The sequence below is a fragment of the Hylobates moloch genome, unplaced genomic scaffold, assembly GCF_009828535.3.
Source record: "Hylobates moloch isolate HMO894 unplaced genomic scaffold, HMol_V3 SCAFFOLD_2, whole genome shotgun sequence".
Classification (NCBI taxonomy): domain Eukaryota; kingdom Metazoa; phylum Chordata; class Mammalia; order Primates; family Hylobatidae; genus Hylobates; species Hylobates moloch.
The window spans coordinates 118,207,305-118,232,931 of NW_026652277.1; the positions used below are offsets into that span (position 1 = coordinate 118,207,305).

General features: G+C 37.7%; 1 protein-coding gene across 2 annotated transcripts in view; it reads right to left on the reverse strand.

Moving 5' to 3' along the window:
* SIM1 (SIM bHLH transcription factor 1) overlaps nt 1-25,627 on the reverse strand; it is a 78,116-nt gene that overhangs the window by 18,608 nt on the left and 33,881 nt on the right. For both annotated transcript variants that reach the window (XM_032165103.2, XM_032165112.2), the window contains exon 10: nt 16,850-17,018. In XM_032165103.2, coding sequence (XP_032020994.1) covers nt 16,850-17,018 — 169 coding nt within the window. The remainder of the gene's footprint in view (nt 1-16,849; nt 17,019-25,627) is intronic.

The following is a 25,627-nucleotide window of genomic DNA, read 5'->3' on the forward strand; positions in this document are numbered from 1 at the left end:
GAGTTCAAAGAAACTTTAGTAAATAAGTTATTTAGGAAAAAGGAAAAGAACTGTGACTTATCAAGAAGCAACTTACTATATGATTTGCTTATGCTAACTAATACCCATTACAACAATAGTTACCATTATAAAACACTTGCTATGCATTAGTCACTATGCAGATTCCGTAGACATTGTTTTATTAAATGCTAACAACATCTTAAAAGTATTATTAATCCCTTTACAGACATAACAAATAAGGTTGAAAAAAATTTTTTGCCCAAAGTTGCATGATTATGACGTTTGAGGGGACATGTAATTCCAGAACCCTTACTCTTTTCACTGTCCCATACTTCGATATACTATACTTAGATAAGAAAGACAACAGTGTCCTACCCCCTACGCAATAATAGATTTCAGGTCCCCAAGAATCTTTTTACGACTTTCTCCAGCCTCTACACCCCGTAAACCACCTCCACACACCCTTAGGTATGTCTTCTAATCACTCAAACAGTCTCGTACCACAAGTACACCCATAGGTATTCTTCTTTTGATTACAGTCATAAGATTAATTCCTGCTTCAACAGCATGTTCCAGACAGGTGCTCTGCATTCATCTGGATGTGGCAGCAACCACCCAGCCCAGGAAAAATGCCAGATGTTCCAATAATAGATGTCACAGTTATCTATTTTTATTCTGGCAGCTCATTGAGGTTTTTATCATTTATAGCTGTAAAATATATAAAGAGACCCTCTTCTGGTAAAGTCCTGTTTTTCATGAAAAACTTTCACTCTATCAGGCATGAGCAGCTTTCCTCTTGATTTGTGTCTGAACCATGAGAAAAGAAAAATCACAGATGCAGACTGCATTGTACTAAGAACATATGCATGCTTTTAAATCACTTTTATCTTTTTTTTTTTTTTTTACTAATGTAACCCTGAAACATAAAATATGTTCTTTTTTTTCATTCACTGTTATGGGAAGAACAGATGGTGAAAGGGTTAGATTAAAGTAATACAGCATGTCCATTAAAATAACCCCCACTTCTCGGGATGCTTCCCTCAAACAGGAGTCCTGTTTACTATAAAGAATGGCTTTGGCTTACACACATTGGAAATTGCCAGGAGTTTTCTCAAGGATAAACACAGGAGTAAGAGAAAAACTGTCAGAATCAAATGTATTTTTAAATGACAATAATGCAACTTATTTTGCTAATCTGAGAGGCTGATGGAAACCATGTGCCTGTGATAATGTAACTGAACAGCAAATAATAAAGTTCATTTCTAACTTGAAAAATTTTACTACCTAGAAAACACAACTAAATAAAGCTGCAAAGAGAATATCAAGTAGAAATTATTTTCTACATTCCTGCACTCCTACAAATAATAGAAATTTTTGCTGCCATTTCATTTCTAATTTATTATCTTATTAATAAAGAGCAAGAATAAATCTATATAATATATATTAATAAAAATCAAGTATAATATGATTTATAGACAAGTCTCACAAATTTTTAGCGTTGGAAAAGAACCCTCCTGAGATATGCTTATGAAATTTAATTCAATTACATATAGTTCCTAAAGAATTAAGCTTTAAAAAACTTCAAGAAAAGTTGGAGAATATATTCTAAAAGAAAAATTAGATCAATCTTTAGTCACATTCCAGAGTTGAGGATAATTTTGCTAGAGGAACTGAGCAGTAAATATACTCATTTATACTATAAATAATTAGATGGCAAATACTGAATCAAAATTCGGTTAATAGAAGTTTTAAATATTTTGGCCATTTCTTCCTTTATTTTAAAGAATAATACGAATTATCAGCTTCCCAAAACCAATTTTAAAGTATTTATTCACAAGATTTGCCCCCATTATTTTATAATTTGATTCATTTATAGTTTAATCTATTATTTATTGTGATTTTTTACCTTTTATCCATATTTTAGTCATATTTAGCTCAAAAAAATATTCTGGCAAGAAATCTTTTATACCTGTAAATTCTCTGATATATTTCGTGAAGTAGAAACATGGGAAGCTTTAAAAATATGCCTCAAATGTGGTTTGAAATGTCATAGGCCTTCTCTTAATCCACCCCATCCCCCAAAAAAGTTACAAAAATGTTCCTGGGATTTGGTTCACTCATTTTTCTCACAGAAAAGTAACCATAGTCGACATCTCATTAGCTGTCAGGGTGATGTACAGCTGGAAGGGAATCAGCACGCAGGACCCAGCGCTGGGTTTCCTTCAATGTAATTCTATAAGGAATCTCCTATAGGATTCCATATGGAGAGAGTTGTTCCCAAACCATGAAATCTACAATCCATCCCTTTTGTAAATCCAAAGGTGACATCTTAAAGACTTGCAAGCGTTTTCATTGCACTGAAGATTTTAATCAGGTAACAGCAAATTAGAATAAGTATTTAATTAAGTCCTTTATGTCATGGCATCCACAGCCGTAAACGATTAAGTATATCCCAACTTGCATAGATAATATAGAAATAGTTCCAGCCCACTGGGTAAAATCCTGGATTTCCAGAACCAGTAGCACTAATTTTAATTTAAAGTAGCCCATCTTCCATGATGGGCTTCAGGCATGTGCCAGAATCACTTTGATCCTTTCGCTGATGCTCTGACTCACTCTCTGATTTTTCACATGTAAGTGGCAGATTAAATGGGTTTGAATTAGATGGGTACAGGTGGTGCCACCTGCTCCAACCCCTTGTTGCAGCTTTGTTTGGTCTTCTACTGCTTTATTCTGTGTTTGGACAAAGCATGGACTGCCCAAGCTGTTCTTGGGAGTGTCCTAGAACTAGGCCAACAGATTGGCAGGCATATTACCAATCTTCTGCACGCTGAAAGATGAGGTCTATCGGATTTGTAATTTTGTAAAAAGAAATTGAAGCTTAAAGGCCCTCCACCAAGTTGAGCAACTGTGAATGGAAGGATAAGTCTACCTTTTCTTCTTCTAAGTCAAGTACAGTAAAAATGAGGAAAACTAAAATAATATAAACTATATTAAACAATATACATCAGGACCTTTTCCTCAAGCTTTACTGCAGTATAATTGACTAATAAAATTGTATACATTTATGGCATACAGCACCATAAATTTAATATACTTATACATTGTGAAATGAATACCACAAACAAGTTTGTTACCACATTCGTCACCTCACGTTGTTACCTTTTGTCTGTGTGTGGTGTGAAAACTTAAGATTATTCTTAGCAACTTTCAAGTGTACAATACAATATTATTAACTATAGTCACCATGCTCTACATTAGATCCCCAGAACACATCCATCTTATAACTGAAAGTTTGTACCCTTTTGATCAACGTCTCCACACTTCCCCCACCCTCCAAGCCCTGACAACTATCATTCTCTGTTTCTATGAGTTTGATTTTTTTAGATTCTACATATAAGTGAAATCATGCAGTATTCATATTTCTCTATGTGGCTTACTTCACTCAGCATGGTTATCCATTTTTTTGCAAATGGCAGAATTTCCTTCTTTTGTGGCTGAATAATATTTCATTGTATATATATAATTTTAATCCATTCATACAGTATTCCATATATAAGTGAAATCATACAGTATTCGTCTTTCTCTATCTGGCTTATTTCACTTAGCAGGTTCATTTATTTTGTTGCAAATGGCAGAATTTCCTTCTTTTGTGGCTGAATAATATTTCACTGTACATAGATACATTTTTTAATCCACTCATTCATCAATGAACATTTAGGTTGTTTCCATGTCTTCATTTTGAGTAACACTGCAACAAACATGGGAGTGCAGACATCTCCTCAACATACTGATTTTTTTTTCCTTCAGGTATATAAGAAGTGAAGTTGCTGAATCATATCATAGTTCTATTTTTAATTTTTTGAAGAAATTTCATACCATTTTCCATAATGGCTGTACCAATTTACATTCCACTAACTGCCTGGGTTTCCCTTTTCTACACATCTTTGTCAACACTTAACTCTTATCTTTTTTAATAATAGCCATTCTAACAGGTACAAGGTGATATCTCATTGAGGCTTTGATTTGCATTTCTCTGATGATTAGTGATGCTGAGCACCTTTTCATGTACATGTTGACCATTTGTATGCCTTCTTCAGGAAAAGGTCTATTCAGGTCCTTTGCTCATTTTTAATCAAATATTTCCTTCTTCTTTTCTTTCTTTTTTCTGCTTTTCTCTTTTGTTTATTTTGCTATTGAGTTGTACAAGTTCCTTATATGTTTGCGATATTAACTCTTCATCAGATATATGATTTGCAAATATTTTCTCTCACTCCAAAGGCTGCATTTTCATTATATTGTTTCTTTTGCTATGCAGAAGCTTTTTAGTTTGATGTACTCCCACTGATTTATTTTTGCTTTTGTTGTCAGTGCTTTGGTGTCATGTCTGAAAAATCATTATCAAAACCTATGTCAAGGAGCTTTTTCCCTATGTTTTTTTCTAGAAACTTTATAGTTTCAGGCCTTACATGTAGGTTTTTAATCCATTCAAGTTAATTTCATTCTTTGTATGTAGATATGTGGTTTTCCCAGCACAATTTATTGAAAAAACTATCCTTTCCCCTTTTTGCATTCTTGGCATCTTTGTCAAATATTAGTTGATCATATATATGTGGGTTTATTTCTGGGCTCTCTGTTCTCTTCCACTGGGGTATATGTCTGTTTTAAGGCTGGTACTGTTATTGTATGGATTATCATAGCTTTGTATAATAATATTGTTTGAAGCCTGGAAGTGTGATGCATTCGTCTTTGTTCTTCTTTCTCAAGAGGTGCTTTGGATATTCGGGGTCTTTTTGGCTCTATATGAATTTGAGAATTTTTTTTCTATTTCTCTCTTTTCTTATTCCTGGTCTCAGAGGGAAAGTTTTCAGCTTTTCACCATTGAGTATAATGTTAGCCTGCCCTATATAATCTTTATTATGCTGTGTTACATTTATTCTATACTAATTTGTTGAGAGTTTTTATCATGAAAGGATGTTGAATTTTATCAAATGCTTTTTCAGCATCTATTGAGATGATCACATGATTTTTATCCTTCATTCAGTTAATATGGTATATAACATTTATTGATTTGTGGATGGAACCAACCTTGCATCCCAGGGATAAATCCCACTTGATCATGGTGTATGATCCTTTCAATATGTTGTTCAATTTTATTTGCTAGTAATTTGTTGAGAATTTGGGTGTCTGTGTTCACCAGGGATACCGACATGTCATTTTCTTTTCTTGTGGTGTCCTTTTTGGCTTCAGTATTAGGGTAATGTTGGCCTTGTAAAATGAGTTTGGAAATGTTTCTTCTTCAATTTTTTGGAAGAGTTTTAGAAAGATTGGCATTAATTCTTTAAGTGTTTGGTAGAATTCACCAGCGAAGTCATCTGATATTAGGCTTTGTTTTGTTTAGGAGGGCTTTGATGATTGATTTAATCTCCTTACACACTATTGATGTGTTCAGATTTTCTTTTTTTTATATACTTTAAGTTTTAGGGTACATGTGCACAACATGCAGGTTAGTTACATATGTATACATGTGCCATGTTGGTGTGCTGCACCCATTAACTCGTCATTTAACATTAGGTATGATGTGTTCAGATTTTCTATGCCTTAATGATTCAGTCTTGGTAGGCTGTATGTTCTGGAAATTTATCCAGAAGAGTAAGTTATCCAATTTGTTAGCATATAATTGTTCATAGGGGTCTCTTATAATCGTTGATATTTCTGTAGTATCAGCTATAATATTTCCTCTTCCATTTATAATTTTTTATTTGTGTCCCCTATCATTTTTTTTGGTTAGTCTAGCTAAAGATTTGTCAATTATGTTGATCTTCTCAAAAAACCAACTCTTACTTCTATTTATCTTTTCTATTGTTTTCCATTCTCTATTTCATTTACTCCTGCTCCAACCTTTATTAATTCCTTCCTTCTGCTAAACTTCAGTCTAATTTGTTCTTTACCTTATAGTTCCTTTAGGTGTAAAGTTGGGTTATATGAGATCTTTATTTTTTTCTTAATGTAAGTGTTTATACACTTTCCTATTAAAACTACTTTTGCTGCAACCCAGACATTTTTATACATTGTGTTCCCATTTTCATTCATCTCAAGATATTTTTTATTTCTTTTTTTATTTATTCTCTGACTCATTGGTTGTTCAGGAGTTTGTTAATTTCCATGAAATTGCAAATTTTTCAATTCTCCTCCTGTTACTTATTGTTAGTTTCATACAACTGTAGTCAGAAAAGACACTTGATATAAGTCCAACCTTCTTGAATTTATTAAGACTTGATTTGTGGACTAACATATGACCTATCTGGAAAATGTTCTGCATGAGCTTAAGAAAAATGTATATTCTGCATCAGAACCTTGACCTTATGGAAAAACAAAGCAATTCCACGCACTATAATACACTAAGGGAGTTTCCTAAAAAATCTGTCGAAGAAGGAAGAATTAGGGAAATCTATATTTCTTAGCTAAAGATATCCAAATTCAACTTCATTAACTCTAGAAGGGTCAAATCCCACCATAAACTGTCAAATGAGGCATTGCTCTCTTTAAATTTACTCTTTAGTTTTAATAATATTTTATTCTATAGATTTTGTTAAAATAAATTTCCCTAGATATATTTTGATAGTATATTCAGCCATTCTCCTCCTCTCTTCTTTTAAGCTGGGGAGCAGAATCGCAAATTGCAGCATCACTTCCATTAAGCCATAAGCAGAGGCTTCCCATTTGATTTAGCACAGTTGCTCCACCCGCTGCCTGATTTCTTTTTTGGCACTAACTCTTCCCCAGATCCAAACCACACTACACTATGGAATTGTGACATGCTGAACATAAATTATGACGTATATCCAGGAATCTGTAAGGATGAGAGACACAGCTGCAGCTGTGCTTTGATGGGTGGATAGGATTTGAGAAGCAAGTTATCCTCAGGCAGAGTAAACAGACTCTAGCTAGAGTGGAGTGCTGACACGGGGGCAGGGTTGGCAGGTGGACTGGAGTGGATAGAGTGAGGCAGGCAATGGGCCAGACTGGCAAGATTGGATGTCATACTCTAACCAATGAGGAGGCTCTGTAGGTATTTAAGCAGGTAAAGTAAGGCATAATGAAAATCATATTTCAGGAATCTTATCCTGGCAGGAATGATCAGAGACCAAAAGAACAATAAAGAGGCAGATGAAGTTCTCTAAATGTGATGTCCTCTTCCAGAGAGCCTGAAACCAGACAAAGACAGTGAGGAGGGAACAAGAGTCAAGAAACATTATGAATGAACCTGACCCTCACAAGACCTTTTATGTCCAGAATATCAAAAACCAAGCCCAACAAACAGAAAATAGTTTAAGATATTTTCCGTTTATTGTGAAGAAAATCTATCTTTCATAAGCATAACACTATTAAAGATGTAGAACAAAAAAATGCATATAAACTATTAGAAGAATAAGAATGTAATCTAGAAAGAGACTAGTTATCATGAGAACTGAGCCCTGGAACTAGGGCTGAGCCCATAAACAAACATGGGTAACTGAGATGGAAGATAGGGTCAAATGGCATTTCCTACACAGCCGCTCAACTGCCAATGCAATTATTTTATTATCAAAACACACATACGAAGCAAATATCAGCTGTCACATATTTCTGTTTTGTACTGGAGATGACAGTGAGGACATGAAGACTAGAAAGCCCAGCTCAGGACTGGAAACCCTGGAGTATGAGACAGAGAGTGCTCATTCAAAGTTTTACTCTCAAAAGAACCCTTAGAGTCTACTACATCTAATTCCTCCTCAGTGTTTGATTTTTATTACATGATGTGGCATTTGTCAGACCATCCCTAGGTTGTTTTGTCTCTTTACAGAGGTTATACATTTCTTAGTAGCAGTATGTTCCCCTCCTCTTGGGGTTTTTATATCTCCACAGACAATTAACAAAGTGTCCACACACTTTTAAAATTTATTTATTTATTCATTCATTCCATTACCATTTAGTGAGTAAATACGTGGATGCTGGGGAATGGAGGGGGAGAGAGGTGGATATGAAAAAGACATGTCATTACTTTCAAAGAGATTATAGTCCAAGAGAGGAGATACGACATGTCTAGAAGGCAGATTATTCTAAATAGGGGTCCAAAGGAGAAATATAACTCAGCAATATTTTATGAAAGAGGTGGCACTCAATCTGGACCTTAAGCAGAATTTTGAAAAATAGGGGCAATGCATGCAGAAATAAATGCATAAGCACAAGCATAGGGGCAGAAAAAGACAAGGCATTCACCAAACAGTGAGTAGGCCAGTCTACCTAGATCACAAAGTTCAGGTAGGGGACCAACAAGAGAGAATGTGGGGAAGGTTATTTAGGGCCCAATTATAAATGACCTTGAGGAACAGCTAGGGCAGTGGTGGGTCTCCAAGCACTAACATGATCAGTGGTCTCTGATCATGGTCTGGGAGACATGGCAGACTGGGGAGGAAAATTTTCCAAAATAGGGAGAAAATTAAGATGCTGTTACAATCATCCAGGCTGAGGGAGCTCCCAGGACACAGGCAATGGGGGAAAGAAGATCAAATGGGTGAAAGCATAGAAAATCACACCTTGGGCTGGGCATGGTAGCTTGCGCCTGTTATCCCAGCACTTTGGGAGGCCAAGGCGGGTGGATCGCCTGAGGTCAGGAGTTCAAGACCAGCCTGGCTAACATGGCGAAACCCCGTCTCTACTAAAAATACAAAAATTAGCCAGCTGTGGTGGTGGGCGCCTGTAATCCCAGCTACTAGGGAGACTGAGGCAGGAGAATGGCTTGAACCCAGGAGGCAGAGGTTACAGTGAGCTGAGACAGTGCCACTGTACTTGAGGCTGGGTGACAGAGCAAGACTCTGTCTCAAGAAAGAAAGAAAGAGAGAGAGAAGGAAGGAAGGAAGGGAAGGAAGGAAGGAAGGTCACAGCTGGGTGTTGAGAGTGATCATGAGACTGGTCCTTGAAGGGGCACCCAAGCTACACCAGGAATTTATTAACTGTCATCTTGCAGCCCCTTTGCAAATCTTGTAAACAGGGATAAACCCAATCCTGCTGATAACTCCCCTTAACATGTGAGCTCTCTAAGCCTAGGGGCTACTGGTTCTCTCACTATCTGCTCCCAACTCCTACCTCCAGATCATTGCTGGAAGGGCAGGTCAACTCCCAACACATACCACCACCACCACAGATACCACACTGACACCACCACGTTCCTTTATCTCATTCATACTACATGTGCTTTAACAACGTTTACATTTTAATCTTCCCCATTGAATCTGTAAGCTCTCTGGGGTGAGGACGGTATCCTCAGGACTTAACACGTCTCATCACTCACTCTCCTGCTTCTTTCTCCATCTACCCCATCACCTTGGTGGGAATCATCCATCCATTCACTCATGCACTCACTCAATATCTGCTAAGGACTTCTAGGTGGCCAAGGCAATCTGGTTACCAAGGGCAACATCTCCTATCCTCATGAATCTTACCTTTACTGCCCCAAAATTTCTTCGTTTTACCATGTTGTTGTTGCTAGGTCTAATTTCACCTTCCTCGTTTATGCCACTTTTTCTCATTTTTTCTTCTTACTGGTCTTTTCTTATTCAATAATTCCTGCTGCCTTACTTAGAAAACTAATGTGACTAAATCTAGCCATCCATTTACTTAATTTTTGTGAGATTTGTCATCTTTAAATTCTCACTATTAGGAATGCATTCTAAATGCCATGTATCAGTGTGTATTATGATGTTATGATAATAAACATCAATAAATTATTATACCTAAGATATATACCCACTTAAGTAAACAAACAAAAAGGTATACAATCCTATATCTGATTCCATGTAATGAATTTATCTACCATAAATATCTATTTTATACTGTTGTGCTCCAAAACAAGGTGAAGGCCAAATAAGTTCTCTATAATGGCTTAGATAAACTGCATTGGAAACAACCACTTTTGCCTATCCCTACTGTTAGTTCCCTTCCATCTCTTTACCCTTCTGCACACTGTCTCCTAAAATGTTCCCTTTCTCTGTGCCCCTTTACCATGCATATTCACTCAGCAAGATTATGTGTCCTTCATAGCAGACTTCACTATAACCTATTTGAAATAAGGCACCCTGGTTCCTCCTGAGACCCAGGATAGAAAAACAGGATGGTGACAAATACATTTGGGGTTCTAAGGAAGTTAATTAATGGAGAATAGTGTGAACAGAATATGATTTCATAAAGCAATCATGGAGAAACCCTGTTTGTGAAAAGGGATGGATGGGCAGAAACCAACACTCCCTGGACACCACTGTCTGCCCCTTGACTCAGTCATATGCCAAGAGAATAAAAGGGTAGAAATTGTGGCCTTGAGGCCCTATGACCAACGACATCTTATAATTCTTCTCTAACAGGTTAGCTTTGCCTCCCCAACTAGACCCTAGTCGCTTAAGAATTCACCTGTATTACTTTATTGCACATCATAGTATTTAACTAAATGCAAGAGTTAGTAAAAACCAAACTACAGAGGCCTCACCCCACTGAGTAAAATGTTTTCTAAAATAATAATCTGAGATTCATTTATGAAAACCATCTAAAAAGATTATAAAGGTCTACTCTAATAATCTCCTAAAATTTCAACAGGACAGGAAGACTAATCTCAAATTTATCCATGGACAGGAAATACAAATAAACCTATCTAATATAAGACTTTATAGGAAGATAACCTAAATTTTTCTGGCAAAATGCATTAAAAATTTTTGTTGTTAATGGTCAAGGATTACATATTTGGGTGTTACATATAAAACATGAAATGAAGGAATAGCTATACCAGTAGAAGTGCTATGTATAAAGGGATAACTATGCTTAAGAAATTATTGACCCTTCTGATATCTGTGACTTAAAAAGTCAGTCTCTCAGCATAGTAGTCACTGGTATATTTTTGAGACCAGAGAAAACCTTTGCAAGGGAAGAGTTTCTACCTTCACCAAAAGGAAGCCAGATTGCAGGCAATGAAAATTAAGAGGGTTCTGTGGGATTATTTAAGGTAACAGATGTGGAATAAAATCTGCAAGTGTTACAGTGTATCTGTAGCAAGTGATTAAATACTTTCAGATTTCAGAAGCATACAGTCTTCTGTAGGTACTGTTACTACTCAATTATATAGTGTATTGGTTATTACTGACTAGGGAAAAGGCAAGAGGAGGGCAGGATGATACGATAAAACAGGATGGCACGCACTTTCGTAGTAAATGTAACTATAAACATGCCAGTGAGAAGTTTAAAAGGAAACTCTGGAATGAGGAGGCAATTTATTCATAATTGACATGACGAAACCATGGCAAGATAACATCCAACTGGTGTTAATGTAGCTATAACTAGTTTTATTAAAATAGACAGAAAATATTGCAGCAATTTCTAGCAGCTAAAGTCTTTGAAATAAATTCTATAAACTCAGTATTTCTAATTCAGCAGAACTATGAAAAATACATTGCTATTTTCATAAGCATAACAAATGTCATAATAATAAAATACAACTGTCATAATGGTAAGATTGCCACCATACAGCAGCACAGTAGCTATGGGCAGATCTTGGAAATTAACTGTAATATTTCTTACAATTTTTCCAAAACCATTCCAAACAATTTTATTTTGACCTCTCCTGTCCCAAGTAATACCTTGGGTACAAAGGTACAGAGGTACAAAGGTAACTGAGTCATTCATTAAGTGGCCATAATATAATCAAGTCTAAAATCATTCCTAAGGGTATCTCATACCAGAAAGGGACCTAAAGTTTCATCTATTAATGCAGACAAACTGAGTGGTGGTTGACAGAGCAGGAACACCATCATCTTGGACAAACACCGCCACTTTAAGTTCCAGCTCCTTTTCTAGCCTTATGCATTTCAAGGAAATCACTTTCCTTCTAACTACAAGCAGCCAGGAAGAGCAGACAGTAAAATACAGATAAGACAGCTTGGGCACAGAGGGAGGTAGTGGGAAAGTCTCTTGGGTAACTGCCAAACTTCACCCTCATACAATTGGCCCCAGTAAAACAGGGGGCCTTAATAAACACATTCCTTTTCCTTCATGTTCACTAAGATAGGGAAGCTAAAAGCAGACTCAGGGGGATGCCTGCAGCTGCATGAAGATGTATGGGAACAGACACACAACTCTCCCTCACAGATAAGCACAACAAAGAGACACAGAAGCAGTCCAATCCTCTAATAAACTCTCTCACCCTGAATCCTTAAAAACTCTTAGTCTGTAAGACAGTGTGGCTCTGACCTAACTCAGCCGGAAGTCCCTCTCAGGTTCATTTTCTAAAATAAACCTGTCCTTGTTGACTGGAGAGCCACCCTTCATGTTTCTCTCCTCTTTCTTTAATTCTTACAGTGGTAGCAAATTACAATTTGTGCATGTCTTGAATATTCGTATAAGGATGCCTAAATAATTCCAAAAAGCAGTGTTACTGTCAGCCATTTGTTAGGTATCTGTTAGAAATCTAGATATGCCTAATACATATTAGAGCAAAAAGCCTAATGAATAATAGTGATAGAATCATTAAATCACTATTTATTTAAGTAGCTAAAGAGGCACAAGACATTACCCTATGAGTCCAATTTTGCTTTTGCTCTGGAAACTGCCTCTTGAAAATTTTGATGAGAATTTTCATGCCAAAAATATGTAAATACGTAGATAACAAAAAAGACTGTCACCTTATTTTTGAAAAAAATGGACAGAAATATTTAAAATTAAATACAATTAAAAGCTTTATCATTTAGTCACTAAAAAGGAATTTATTTTGCAGCTATTAACACAGAAAGGAGAATCTGATATGTGTGTCAATAACTACTAAAAGTAAGCTTTAAAAGTGTAATTTCCAACTAAATCCATAATGATCAGAATATATTTATGACAAGAAAAGGTACAAGCAACAAAGGATAAAACATTCTATCCATTCTTCCTCTACAGTCCCTTTTATTTCAGGAGAGAACTTTAGTTTAGATCTTCACAGACTCACACCAGACTATTAAAATTAGTCCCCTAAATAGTTTTCCTTGCTTCGATCACATTAACCCTCTCATTTCCTGTTCAAAACCTTTGCTAGTTCTCAAAAAAACAAACTCTAAACTCTTTGGCCTAGCATATAGTTGGTACCAATCTATGTTTCCAAACACATCACTTCTTCTTTGCTCTCATTAAAAGACACCAACCCTCCTCCACTCCACCTCCAGACCCAATCACATTAACAATTTATTCCTGCATTTCCTCATAATCTTAGGCTTCCTGAAGTCCCCTCTCCTCTCCCTTATGCTCATATACCTGAGTTCTACCCTCAATGCCAGGTCTTTCACAACACTTTCCTCCGCTAGGCCAGAGTCCATATTGCTTACACCACCAGCAATGTCTTTTTTATACACCATCTCCTAGATAATACTTATTCCAGTATATAATTTATGACTTCATCTGTACCGCAAAGCTTAAGGATATTTCTTTTACCACTTCTTTATCGTCTAGCACTTTTTAATCCAACTCCTAACTACCAACTATTATGATGGCCAGAGAAGTATCTTTTTAATGCAGGTATTCAGCTAGCATCTGTTAAGTCAAAGACACACAATAGCAATGATGCGTGAAAATTAAAAGTGAATTATTCCTTAACAATATACAAACAATTTGGACCAGATAAGATTTTTGAGAAGCTAATTTTAAAAAGTTTTGAGAATTTAGAATTCAAGATGAAGGACTTCTAAGTTGCTTCTTCCAACAGAAACGGTGATTAGTTTGTCCTGGACATCATGCTTTTCCAGTGTGCCCCAGAGGAAACTCAGCCTATGACAATTCACTGTAAATGCCTGCTCGCTTGTCTGTATAACATCAAGGATAGCATGCTCCATTTCTGATCTCTAGGTTATCAACAACCCATGCAGCAGGAACTCAGTCAATGATTGATTTAGCACCATGATTAACTAAACACAATTAAAGAATAACTTTAACTAGGCACATAAATGTTAAGTAAACTTAATTTATGACTGTGCAATTTCAAATGAGACGTATGGTTGAAATTCTAAGGACTAGTTTATATAAGCATTAACCACAATAACAAATACACAAACTTCAAGATAAATCTTATGTGGACATATGTGTGTGCATGTGCATTTCATAGAACATTTCTAGAAGAAAGAACAATTTTGGAGAGAAAAAATGAAAAATGGGCACTTGGGAGGCCGACGCAGGAGGATGGCTTGAAGCCAGGAGTTCAAGACCAGCCTGGGCAACAAAGTGAGACTCCCATGTCTACAAAAAACAAAAAAAAAATTAAAAATTAATGGGGCACATTGTTGTGTGCCTGTAGTACCAGCTACTTAGAAAGCTGATACTACAGGGAAATATTGCTTAAGCCTAGGAGTTCGAGGCTGCAGTGAGCTAGGATCTTGCCACTGCACTCCAGCCTGGGCAACAGACTGAGACCCTGTCTCCAAAAATAAATAAATAAATAAATAAAATTAAAAAAGAAAATTTTCCACTTTCTACTCATCTGTGTTCCTTTTCTTTAAATCATAGAACGTGTATAACTTTCCAGTTAACTCCTTTCTGCCCACCCTCACCACATGGAAGGGATAGTCTAATGGTATTTATAACACTTAGCGTCCTGTTAGAGTGAACTAATAGAAATGTTAGATGTTAAGAGCTGAGTATGAAAGAGAACAAAGACTAGAGAGAGTGAGGATTTGGGGGTCCAATAGGGAGATTTTATTTTTGTGGCTTAGTTTCTATACAGCAATAGACAAACTCCTTCTACTTAGTACCTCCTAATTTAAATTCTTCTTTCATCTATGTGTCCAACACATCTATATATTAAAGGAGAGAACTACCCAAAGCCATAATCCATCTTTCCAAGCAATAAAAAGAAACCATAAAACTCTCTTGCCAAGGTACAAGATAGCAATAAGAAAATCTTCTCATTAGATGTTCCATAAAAAGAAGCAGCTCCTGGCCGAGCGTGGTGGCTCACGTCTGTAATCCCAGCACTTTGGGAGGCCAAGGCAAGCGGATTGCCTAAAGTCGGGAGTTCGAGACCAGTCTGGCCAGCATGGTGAAACCCCATCTCTACTATCATGGTGGCACCTGTAATCCAATTCGGAAGTAAGGCAGAGAATCGTTGAACCAGAAGGGAGTTATGCACTGCACTCCAGCCTGGGCAACAGAATGAGACTCCATCTCAAAAAAAAAAAAAAAAAAAAAAAAAAAAGAAGAAGAAGCAGCAGCTTCTTCTCTGCAGTGACTTTGACTAAAATATATATTTTATAAGTTAAGTGCTCAGTACTTATAATGGAAGTTGTGCACTGAAAAACATCTGGGCATCACACGTCTACTCTCCTTTCTTTTGCCAGAGTAAAGAAACCTGATCTTCTGTGGAAGACTTCAAACCATGTGACATAAGTCTCTTAGAGGCAGAGACCATGTTGTGCTCATCTTCATACACCAAGCCACTAAAATAATCTAGCAAATAGTAGCCTCTTAGTGACCACTGTTTCAGTGAACAACATTTTCTCAAATCATATACACTTATAGATATCAACAGAATAACATAACTCTGACAAATAAGAAAACAATAGTTTCTATACCTACTGGATTGTCATTTTTACTTACAAAATATATTTTAAAATAAATGACAAAGGCCACTTTGATGAATAAGTGACTCAGAAACCAGTTTGTTTTTGTTTTTGAGAGAGAGTCTCACTGTCGCCCAGCCTGGAGTGCAATGGTGCGATCTCGGCTCACTGCAACCTCTGTCGCCAAGGTTCAAGCCATTCTCCAGTCTCAGCCTCCTGAGTAGCTGGGACTACAGGCACATGCCACCACACCTGGCTAATTTTTGTATTTTTAGCAGAGACAGGGTTTCACCATGTTGGCCAGACTGGTCTTGAACCCCTGACCTCAAGTGATCTCCCACCTCGACCTCCCAAAGTGCTGGGATTACAGGCATGAACCACCGTGCCCAGCCTCCAGTTTGGTTTTAAACTAGCCCAGGAAGCATTTCCTGAGCTACTCTAGTGAACTGCAGGAGGTTTGACACGATGCTATTAAAAGAGAAGGAAGGAGGTGAGGTGGCCACAGGATATTGGGAGTGGGTAATTCTCAGTCCTGTCCTACTTCCTTCAGGCCAGGAGAGCTGTGTACACACCTTGACATAGTCTAGTTTATATGTCTGTGACTGAACAGAAAAATATTTTTTTTTTCTTTCAAGAACCAGGAATCCTATTTGTACTTTGCAATGTTTCTAGAATACTTCTCGGGGTCTCATCTTCTCTCCACCTTGCAAAGACGAGAAGAATTTGCTTTTCCTACCATTCCTGCCATCTGGAAGACCCTCTTTATTTCATTCCTTCTAGTAAATAGCCAGTCTGTGTTGAAATTGCATGGGAACATGCATCCTTGACCCTTTGCCTCCCCCTCTTAATTTTCTTCTTCTTTAGTTCCTGTCCCAAGACGCATTTTTCTGCATCGAGCTCTTGTTTCCTGTATTTTGTTATGCTGGCTACATCATTCTGGTAACTCACTGGGTGGGAGGGAAATTCAGGATCAATCTCCTCAAAATCACAAAGAATTTATAGTTCTGACAACAACCAGACCCTCATGACCTTTATATTAATGCAGTAAACCACAAAATTATTTCAAATTTGTACTAGCACTTATTTTAAAAGGAGGCAGATAGTTTAGAGAACCTTCCAGATTTATAGAAGTTTTAGTTATTAAAACTAGATAATTCATTCCAAACAGTTTTAATACTTTCTCAACTTCAAGTTCAAACCATGTCGCCAAAATAAAGAAAGTTGCAAAACAGCAGTGCACTTACCTGAGGGTATGGGGAAGTCCTGGATTTTGACTTTGAGCTGGAGAGCCGGGATTTGGCCCCCTTTCTATTGTCAGTCATGGTGGGGGTGGAGCTACTGGTATAGGAGAAGGCTGGTTTGGAGGCTGAGATCTGATCCAGGGAGAGCTGCAGCCCTTTGTATTCTGTGTCTCTGCAGGGTGGGAGGACAAAGCCCTTAATCAGCCACCATAGGAAATGGATTCATGCATACTCTCATCAGGAATGATGGTAATCCGAATTTGAAAAGAAGGCAAGTAAAAGTTAGCCCTATAACTAGCTTCCACAAGCACCTGGATTATTCTAGCAAGGCCTAACATTTAACTAGTGTGCTGATAATAATGTATTCATTTTTTTTTAGTTAAGTGGAAAATAAACACATAATTCAAATTCTCTGAACTTCTGTGAGCTCTTTGATGAGATATGAATTAAACAACCTACTCTACAGGTTCCTTATGTGGGGTGGTCATCTGATGCTACCAGATTATCGGTAGCATGTCTACCACCAATATAAGGAGAATGTCTACTTTCAGCTGTTCTAAGATCAATCATTCTGGTAAACATTCAAAGCATTTTTAAAGTTAGCTAACTAGTTTAAGCAGGATTATAAATACTTAAAAATTCCTCTCAACAGGTTAATTCAGTTACTTTACCACCGTTCTTTCCATTCCTTCCTTTATTCAATAAATATTTATTGAGTTCCTAATATACACCAGACTTTGTGCTACATGGGGATGTAAGAATAAATAAGATACCTATAAACCCTGCCCTTGTGTGGATTATAATATATTGGGAAGAAGAAACAGTAAACAAATAAACATACATAATAACTGCAGACTGTGGTATGAAGCTTATCTTAGGAAGCTCATTGCAAAGGTATACTTGAGATATCTAGAGGCTGAAGGCGACAGCCTTGGCCTGCCCATAGGTACAACCTCTGCTGGCTTCTAGACAGCAGTGAATCTTGTCAGACTCCTCAGTTTTCATAAGAGGATATCAACCCTTTCCACTGGCAACCAAAATAAAATGTTTTAGAGAGTTGTCTTTATGAAGACTCATGGGAGAATTTTCTCTCAGGTACCAGAACTCGCTGGGCTGCCCCTGGGTAATTGATTTATTTTGATCTCATGAACACTGTGAATCATATAGCTCCTCACGTTTCCCTCTTTGCACTAAAAGTCAAAAGTCCCCAAGCCCTGAGTCTGATTTATAATCAATTCTAGCAAGTGTACAGAGTCCTCACGGCATGCACTTTGTGCAACAAACTCCACTGGCTTCTTTTATTTTTCTTATTTTTCACTTTCTCTGATTCTCTAATGGGTTTGCCTTTTAAAAATTTTTACATGCATTTTTAATAGTCTTTGGATTGAGAAACATATAAAAACTGATAATTTTTTTTTTTTTTAAGACAGAGTCTCACTCTGTCACCCAGTCTGGAGTGCAGTGGCGTGATCTCAGTTCACTGCAGCCTCTACCTCTTGGGTTCAAGAGATTTCCTTGCCTCAGCCTCCCGAGTAGCTGGGATTACAGGAAGCCACCATAACACCTGGCTAATTTTTGTATTTTTAGTAAAGACAGGGTTTTGCCATGTTGGTCAGGCAGTCTCGAACTTCTGACCTCAGGTGATGCACCCACTTTGGCCTCCCAAAGTGCTGGGATTACAGGCGTAGCCCACTGCACCCAGCCTAAAACCTGATAAATTAATAAAATCATATACATAAAAGTGACCAGCACATTCCATGGATCAGCAAATATTCATTTATCTTCTTTTCTTTGTCCCTATTGGTTCTTCTATAGCAAGATCAGGCAAAAGCAAAAGTATAATTCAGTACTTGAAAATCACTAATAGAGTAGATTAAAAGTATTTTCACCACACAAACACACACACGCACACACACACATAATGATGAGTATGTGAGGTAATGCACATGTTAAATAGTTTGATTTAGATTTTCCACAATGTATACATACATCGAAACATCATGTCGTACATCACAGATATACATTTTTTACTTGTCAATTTAAAATGGATAAAATATAATTGAGACAAGAAGTCTCTTAAGTGAGTAAGAATAGAAACCAGCTAAAACAGCTCCAACAATATCACTGCCATCAAACACAGGGCAGTGATGTATATCAGCAAATTACAATGGCTTCCTATCAAATAATCCATCCACTCAAGGCAAGCTTTCTTAAAAAAATGTTCTTTACATAAGCAGTAAAAATTTAGGAAGTGAACCTGCAATTTGTCTTTCAGGCTTGGGAAGTCCGATCCCATCACTGGTCTGCTTTTCGGCTCTAATCAACTCCTTCTAAGGACCATATAGACTCAGCACTCTGTCAGAAATGCAATATCCTCCAAAATGTGGCTCCCACTTATTTTTCTGATAATACTTCAAAATTTTCCTTCATCTACCCCTTGCTTCATCCAAACAGTTGTCCCTGAATTGACTTTAAACTCTCTTGGTTCTTCTTAGCCTATAAAGCTCTTCTTAACTCCCACTTGCCTCTATGAAGCCCTTCTTGACTGCTAAAGCTATTTATTCAATACATATTTACTGAGTGTCTCTTCTGTATGGGGCCCTGTTCTGGGGACAGGGAGACATCAATGATCACAAGGACTAAGTTCCTACCCCTCATGAAGAAGGTACCAGGGCCAGTTCCTGAGTATTGTGGGGAAGGAAGCAAGAACTATCCCTTTCCACCTCTAGCCTTACTTTTCAAGTGATTATCTCTTGTCTTTCTCAGTGGATTCTAAGTCCCTAGAGGAGAAGAGTTAAGAGATATTTTATTACATTCCAATGGCCATTTGCACAGTATTTCACATAGAAGGAAGAGGAGGAAGATAACAAGGATGAAACTAAGAAAGATTGTTTTTCCCAGTGACCACTAATAACTTGCAACCCAATCAATATCCTTTCTGCATGAGAAAAAACTCAGATGGGCTGTGAGTCCTCTGACCTACCTGCCATTGGACATCAGTGAGCCAAGTTAACTGGACTCTAACAGGAGGTAGAGCCTCCACCCTTGGGCATTTCATGTGTCAAATGCACTTCCGTTCATTGGACAATAGTCCAGTAGACATTTAGTTCCTGCTTGACAGGATCTAGACAGACAATAAGAATTGTGCACCCATGAAAGTTTGGCCAAATAACTTGGTAAACCCGTTCCTGATGCTGCATCTCAGCCCAGGGGTTTTATGGCTATAAGCAGGGAATAAGCAAGGATTTATTTCTCTCTTGCACACTTTCAGACCCCAGCCCCCTACCCACCCCCCGCCCAGGGTATGCATCTCGCTGTTGAAAAAGTTTTACCAAAATTTTTGCATGGCTTCTAATAACAGAAACACTTCAAATTAAATAGATTAAAATAACATTTAAAACCAAGACATGGTTTTAAATTTCACATATTCACATGAAAACTAAAAAATATAAGAAGAGTTATACAAATACTCTTGATAAATTAACACAAATATTAATGCTTTGGTACACATCAAAAATACAAAAATAATCCACCAAAATTTAATGGAAGACCATGATGGCAGGTTGATCAGTGGTTTAAGCTAACCTCTGCCTCTATGTATAGGCCTCAATTTCTTTTTTGTAACTCATATGGATTTGGTGAATTTTTTTATTTGTTCTGTTTTGTTTTGTTTGAGACAGGGTCTCGCTGTCTCATCCAAGTTGGAGTGCAGTGGTGCAATCTCAGCTCACTGCAGCTTCAGCCTCCCCAGCTCAAGTGATCCTCCCACCTCAGCCTCCCAAGTAGCTGGGACTATAGGCATGCACCACCATGCTCAACTGATTTCTTTTTATTTTTGGTAGACACGAGATCTCTCTATGTTGCCCAGGTTGGTCTCATACTCCCAGGCTCAAGCAATCCTCCTGCCTTGGCCTCCCAAAGTATTGGGATTACGGGGGTGAGCCACCATGACTAGCCTTGGATTTGGTGAAGTTTAGATGAAATATTCTATGAAAAACTCATAGCACAGTGCCTAGAACATAGTAAATGCTCAATAAATAGTATTATATCTTACCTTCCAAATTGTGTGACCATTTTTGGCACCTGCTCTCCCCAGAACAATAGTTTCACTTTGGTAGTGATTACAATACATTTCATTATAAAAACCTTTTACTGTATTGCTTTCCTTCTATCCCTGATATGGTTTGGATGTGTCTCCACCCAAACCTCAACTTGAATTGCATATCCCGGAATTCCCACATGTTGTGGGACGGTACCCAGGGGGAGGTAATTGAATCATGGGGGCCAGTCTTTCCCATGCTATTCTTCTGATAGTGAATAAGTCTCACGAGATCTGATGGGTTGATCAGGGATTTCCGCCTTTGCTTTTTCCTCATTTTCTCTTGCCACTGCCATGTGAGAAGTTCCTTTTACCTCCCACCATGATTCTGAGGCCTCCCTAGACATGTGGGACTCTAAGTTCAATTAAACCTCTTTTTTTTTTTCCCAGTCTTGGGCATGTCTTTATCAGCAGTGTGAAAACAGACTAATACAATCTTAGACCATTTTAATTTACTCTGTTACTTTTTAGCCTCTAAAATCTATTGCAGTATGGCCAGAATATTTTTTAAGGTAAATTCTTTATTGCTAAGTCAGCAAATGGGGACCTTATGGCAACACAGTCACTCTGAGAGGAATTTGGCCTTCCTGCTTCTCTGTTCAAAACTCCAACAGCTCAAAAGATGTGATAGGATTGAAAGCACAATAAAAAATACCCACTTAAAGCCATTTCAAATACGGTTGATGTGCTGCCAAGAGCAGCTCTGAATGGCAGATTCACTAAGAACAAAGCATTTGTTTTACTTTCAGAATTCTATTAAATTGAGCGTTTCATTTGTATAGCTTAAAGGGCTAGATGCTGATGGGAATCACATTATGAGCTCCATTTTCTTCCTCCTAACCCAGACACAAATTGTCTGGCCCTACCCTCTTCCTTTCATTTGGTGAGACACTTTCTGATATCGCATATGTCCTCAAAGTTACATGCATGCTCAGTAGAATCATGTATTTAATGCTTCCTCATGGAGTGGAACAAAATAAAAAGCTGCACAGAACTTAGACTCTTAAATCAGTGTGGTAAGAAATTTGACTTATCTGATTTTTCTAAATGAAGGACAGCACTGCTCTCCTTCTAAAGTTTTCTTGAAAAGTGCCACACAACCCTGTTTGTGGCTCCATAAGGTAACTTTCTCAAGGGCAGTTCATGCTGTTCTCTCAGACATGATTGGCATATGGAAAAGAACTGTGGCACATGCCATTTGACATATCCTTCAAAAGGCTACTGCGGAAAATTTACATTTTTTTCTCCCTTCAATGATTTGTAGAGAGCAGCTCCAGACATCTTCAGGTGCCTCAGCTCTGAAAGCAGTCTGAAATGGGAAATCTGCAATCACTAGGACTTGCAGCTTGTCAATCTCACCCATATTTACATAGACCAAAGTAATCCTCTTATTCCATTATGGGCAGTCAGAAATCATTCAATTTGCAGAATTAGCCATCTGAGTCTACTTTAAACTTTATAATAGTCATGTACATATTTGAAATAACTCAAATTCCAATAGAGAAAATGGGGCCATTTTTGTATCATTGGGCTTCCTCAGCCTCCCCTTAAGCAATGCACCGTGACCACTCATGAGGCAAATGCCAACATGCCATATGGGAAGCTCAGCGTGACACCCTTGGAAAGCCAATAGAAGGTGTCTTCGCCACAAAAAGGCATTGTCAGTTTTAGAGAAATGCATTCACATTATTTCTATCATTTCAACTGGGAGAATGGCCTCCATAATACCAATAGCCAAACTAATTTACAAAGAAACGTGCAACTATTTACAATTTCAAGTGAGTTTGAATGAGTGTATAGAGAAAGCAATCAACAGTATTTTATCAGTTCTTGTTGATTCAAGATTATTTGCAAGAACTTTTCTCTTCCACCCCACCATATTCCACTTTCATTTTAGATTACTTTATTTTTGCTTCTGTCATGTCAGTTTGGAGTCTGCTGGCCAATCTGGAGCTTCTTTGTTGGCTTTATGTTGTGTGGCAATTCTTAAAAGAGGTTGCCAGATTTCCGGATTGAGCTGTTTTTTTAAACAGCTGAAGGTGATCAAATTACCAAGGAAAACGTGGAAACAAAGACATACAATTGATTTGGCTCCAAAGGCGCTGATTGAAATAAGCAGAGAATTGTATTAAACCGTGATCGGATTAGGTGGGAACGACTGCGCCTTACACTAAACTTTTTAATTGGATTCTAGAGTCACTGTTACACGAAGTGCATGACCTTCTTTATATTCTGGCAGAGTTACCGCCTGGCCACTGGGTAAACCTCCGCAGCAGAGAGAACTACTTTATGTTTCATTTTCAAGCTCCTATGGAGCCCAACAGAGAGAGCTGACAAGGAGCAATACTGCGAGGGGCTCACAGACTAAGACAATCTGCTGGGAAATTAGGCTAAGACACCCTTGGAAACGTAATAGTCTCATACTAATAAGTGGATTTATGTTTGCTCCTTGTAGTTTTCTCCATTTGATCTGGTGATTTTAATAGTTTTCCCAAAGTCTTTGGTTTTACATAAACATACATTGCCTCTGCCTAGAAACCATCTTTCTTCTCCACTTTGAAGGTTTCATCCAACATGCTATGGAGTGGATGGCACCACAAGGGTAAGGAATGGTTCAGACACAAAGTTTGCTATCACACTGTAATTTCAAGAAGGAAAGACATGAGTGTAATCAACAGGCAAACAGTAACAGCCAAAAAGTAAGGAAAAAAAATTGTGAAATGTTGATAAGATGTGGCAAAGTCAGCCAGCCTCATAACAGAGATTGTGTAATACCTTCATACCAACCCATGAAACAAGTGGAAATATAGCTAAGTCCAGACCTGCCATCACGCTACATCTAAATTTGTTTCCTCACCCCTCCAGACCACAGTGATTTCTCCCAGCTCCCTCCTCTGAGTTCCTATACCATTCACTGCCTCAACCACTCATCTGGCATTTCTAATGTTCTGTCTTACAGTGTGGTGGCTTCATATCTTGATAACCTCCTTCTAAATTCCTTCTCTTATAACAGCCTTTATTTACTGTCTAGACAGTATCTCACATAGAACAGATGCTCACTTGCAAGAGATTAACAAAATAATTATCTTTTAATAAACTTTTGCTCATCTCAAATCCAAATGAATAAAAGTTCAAATACCGGTAAATATTTTTACCTAAATGAGAAAGAGACATCTACTAAGTGAGTTTATGTGAGAGATTCTTAAATTCTCAGATTATAATTAATAATGATCATTCTGAAGTTCTGTGAGGTCTTAAATTTAAAAAAAGCAAATCATGTTTTACTGTTATGCACATTAATAAAATGTACTTATTTTTATGAAATTATAATTCAGGCTCAGCACATGCGATACTTAGCCAACTGGAATTTTAAATTAATTTCATCCTCAACCATTTATTTGGATTATTACAGTTGTATTGAAGGAGTTAGAAAGATAGTGTTTTAGACGCCCAGACAAATAACTTCTGCAGATCAATAATAAATACAGTATATCTGCAATAGAAAAATAAGAAAAAGAGGCCGGGCGCGGTGGCTCATGCTTGTAATCTCAGCACTTTGGGAGGCCCAGGCGGGCGGATCACGAGGTCAGGAGATCGAGACCACGGTGAAACCCCGTCTCTACTAAAAACACAAAAAATTAGCCGGACGTGGTGGCGGGCGCCTGTAGTCCCAGCTACTCAGAGAGGCTGAGGCAGGAGAATGGCGTGAACCCGGGAGGCAGAGCTTGCAGTGAGCCGAGATCGCGCCACTGCACTCCAGCCTGGGTGACAGAGCGAGACTCCGTCTCAAAAAGAAAAAGAAAAAGAAAAAGATATGACAATGCACAAATTGCTGGGAAACATTTTTTAAAGGTTTAACCTCATGAGTAAAATGAATTAAAGCAGCTATATGAATTAAAGCAGCTAACGGGTGCCATTTTTGCTTTCAAATTAGCAAAAAATTTTAAATGACCATAAATCCAAATGAAGATAAGGTGAAATGAATGGACATTCTTATATACTACTAGTAAGACAGAAAACTGGTAGTGTTTATCAAGAGTTTTTTTTTTTTTTTTTTTTTTTTTGAGACGGAGTCTTGCTCTGTCGCCCAGGCTGGAGTGCAGTGGCGCAATCTTGGCTCACTGCAAGCTCCGCCTCCCGGGTTCACGTCATTCTCCTGCCTCAGCCTCTCCGAGTAGCTGGGACTACAGGCGCCCGCCACCACACCTGGCTAATTTTTTTGTATTTTTAGTAGAGACGGGGTTTCACCCTGGTCTCGATCTCCTGACCTCGTGATTCGCCCGCCTCGGCCTCCCAAAGTGCTAGGATTACAAGCGTGAGCCACCGCGCCCGGCCTATCAAGAGTTTTAAGAATGTTCATACCTTAAATTCAGCACACTAGTCCCCCCTTATCCAAGGGAGTACATTCTAAGATCCCTAGTGGGTACCTGAAATCATGGATAGTGCCAAACCCTATACCTACATTATAGGAAATGTATGTATAGGAAAACACACACACTTTATTATATACTTATAATAAAGTTTAATTTTAAAATAGGGTATAATAAGAGATTAACAATAAAAATTGGTAATAAAATAGAACAATTATAACTACATGCTGTAATTGCATGTGAACATGCTCTTTTTCCCTCTCTCTTAAAATATCTGATTGTATTGCACTCACTTATTGTTGGACTACAGTT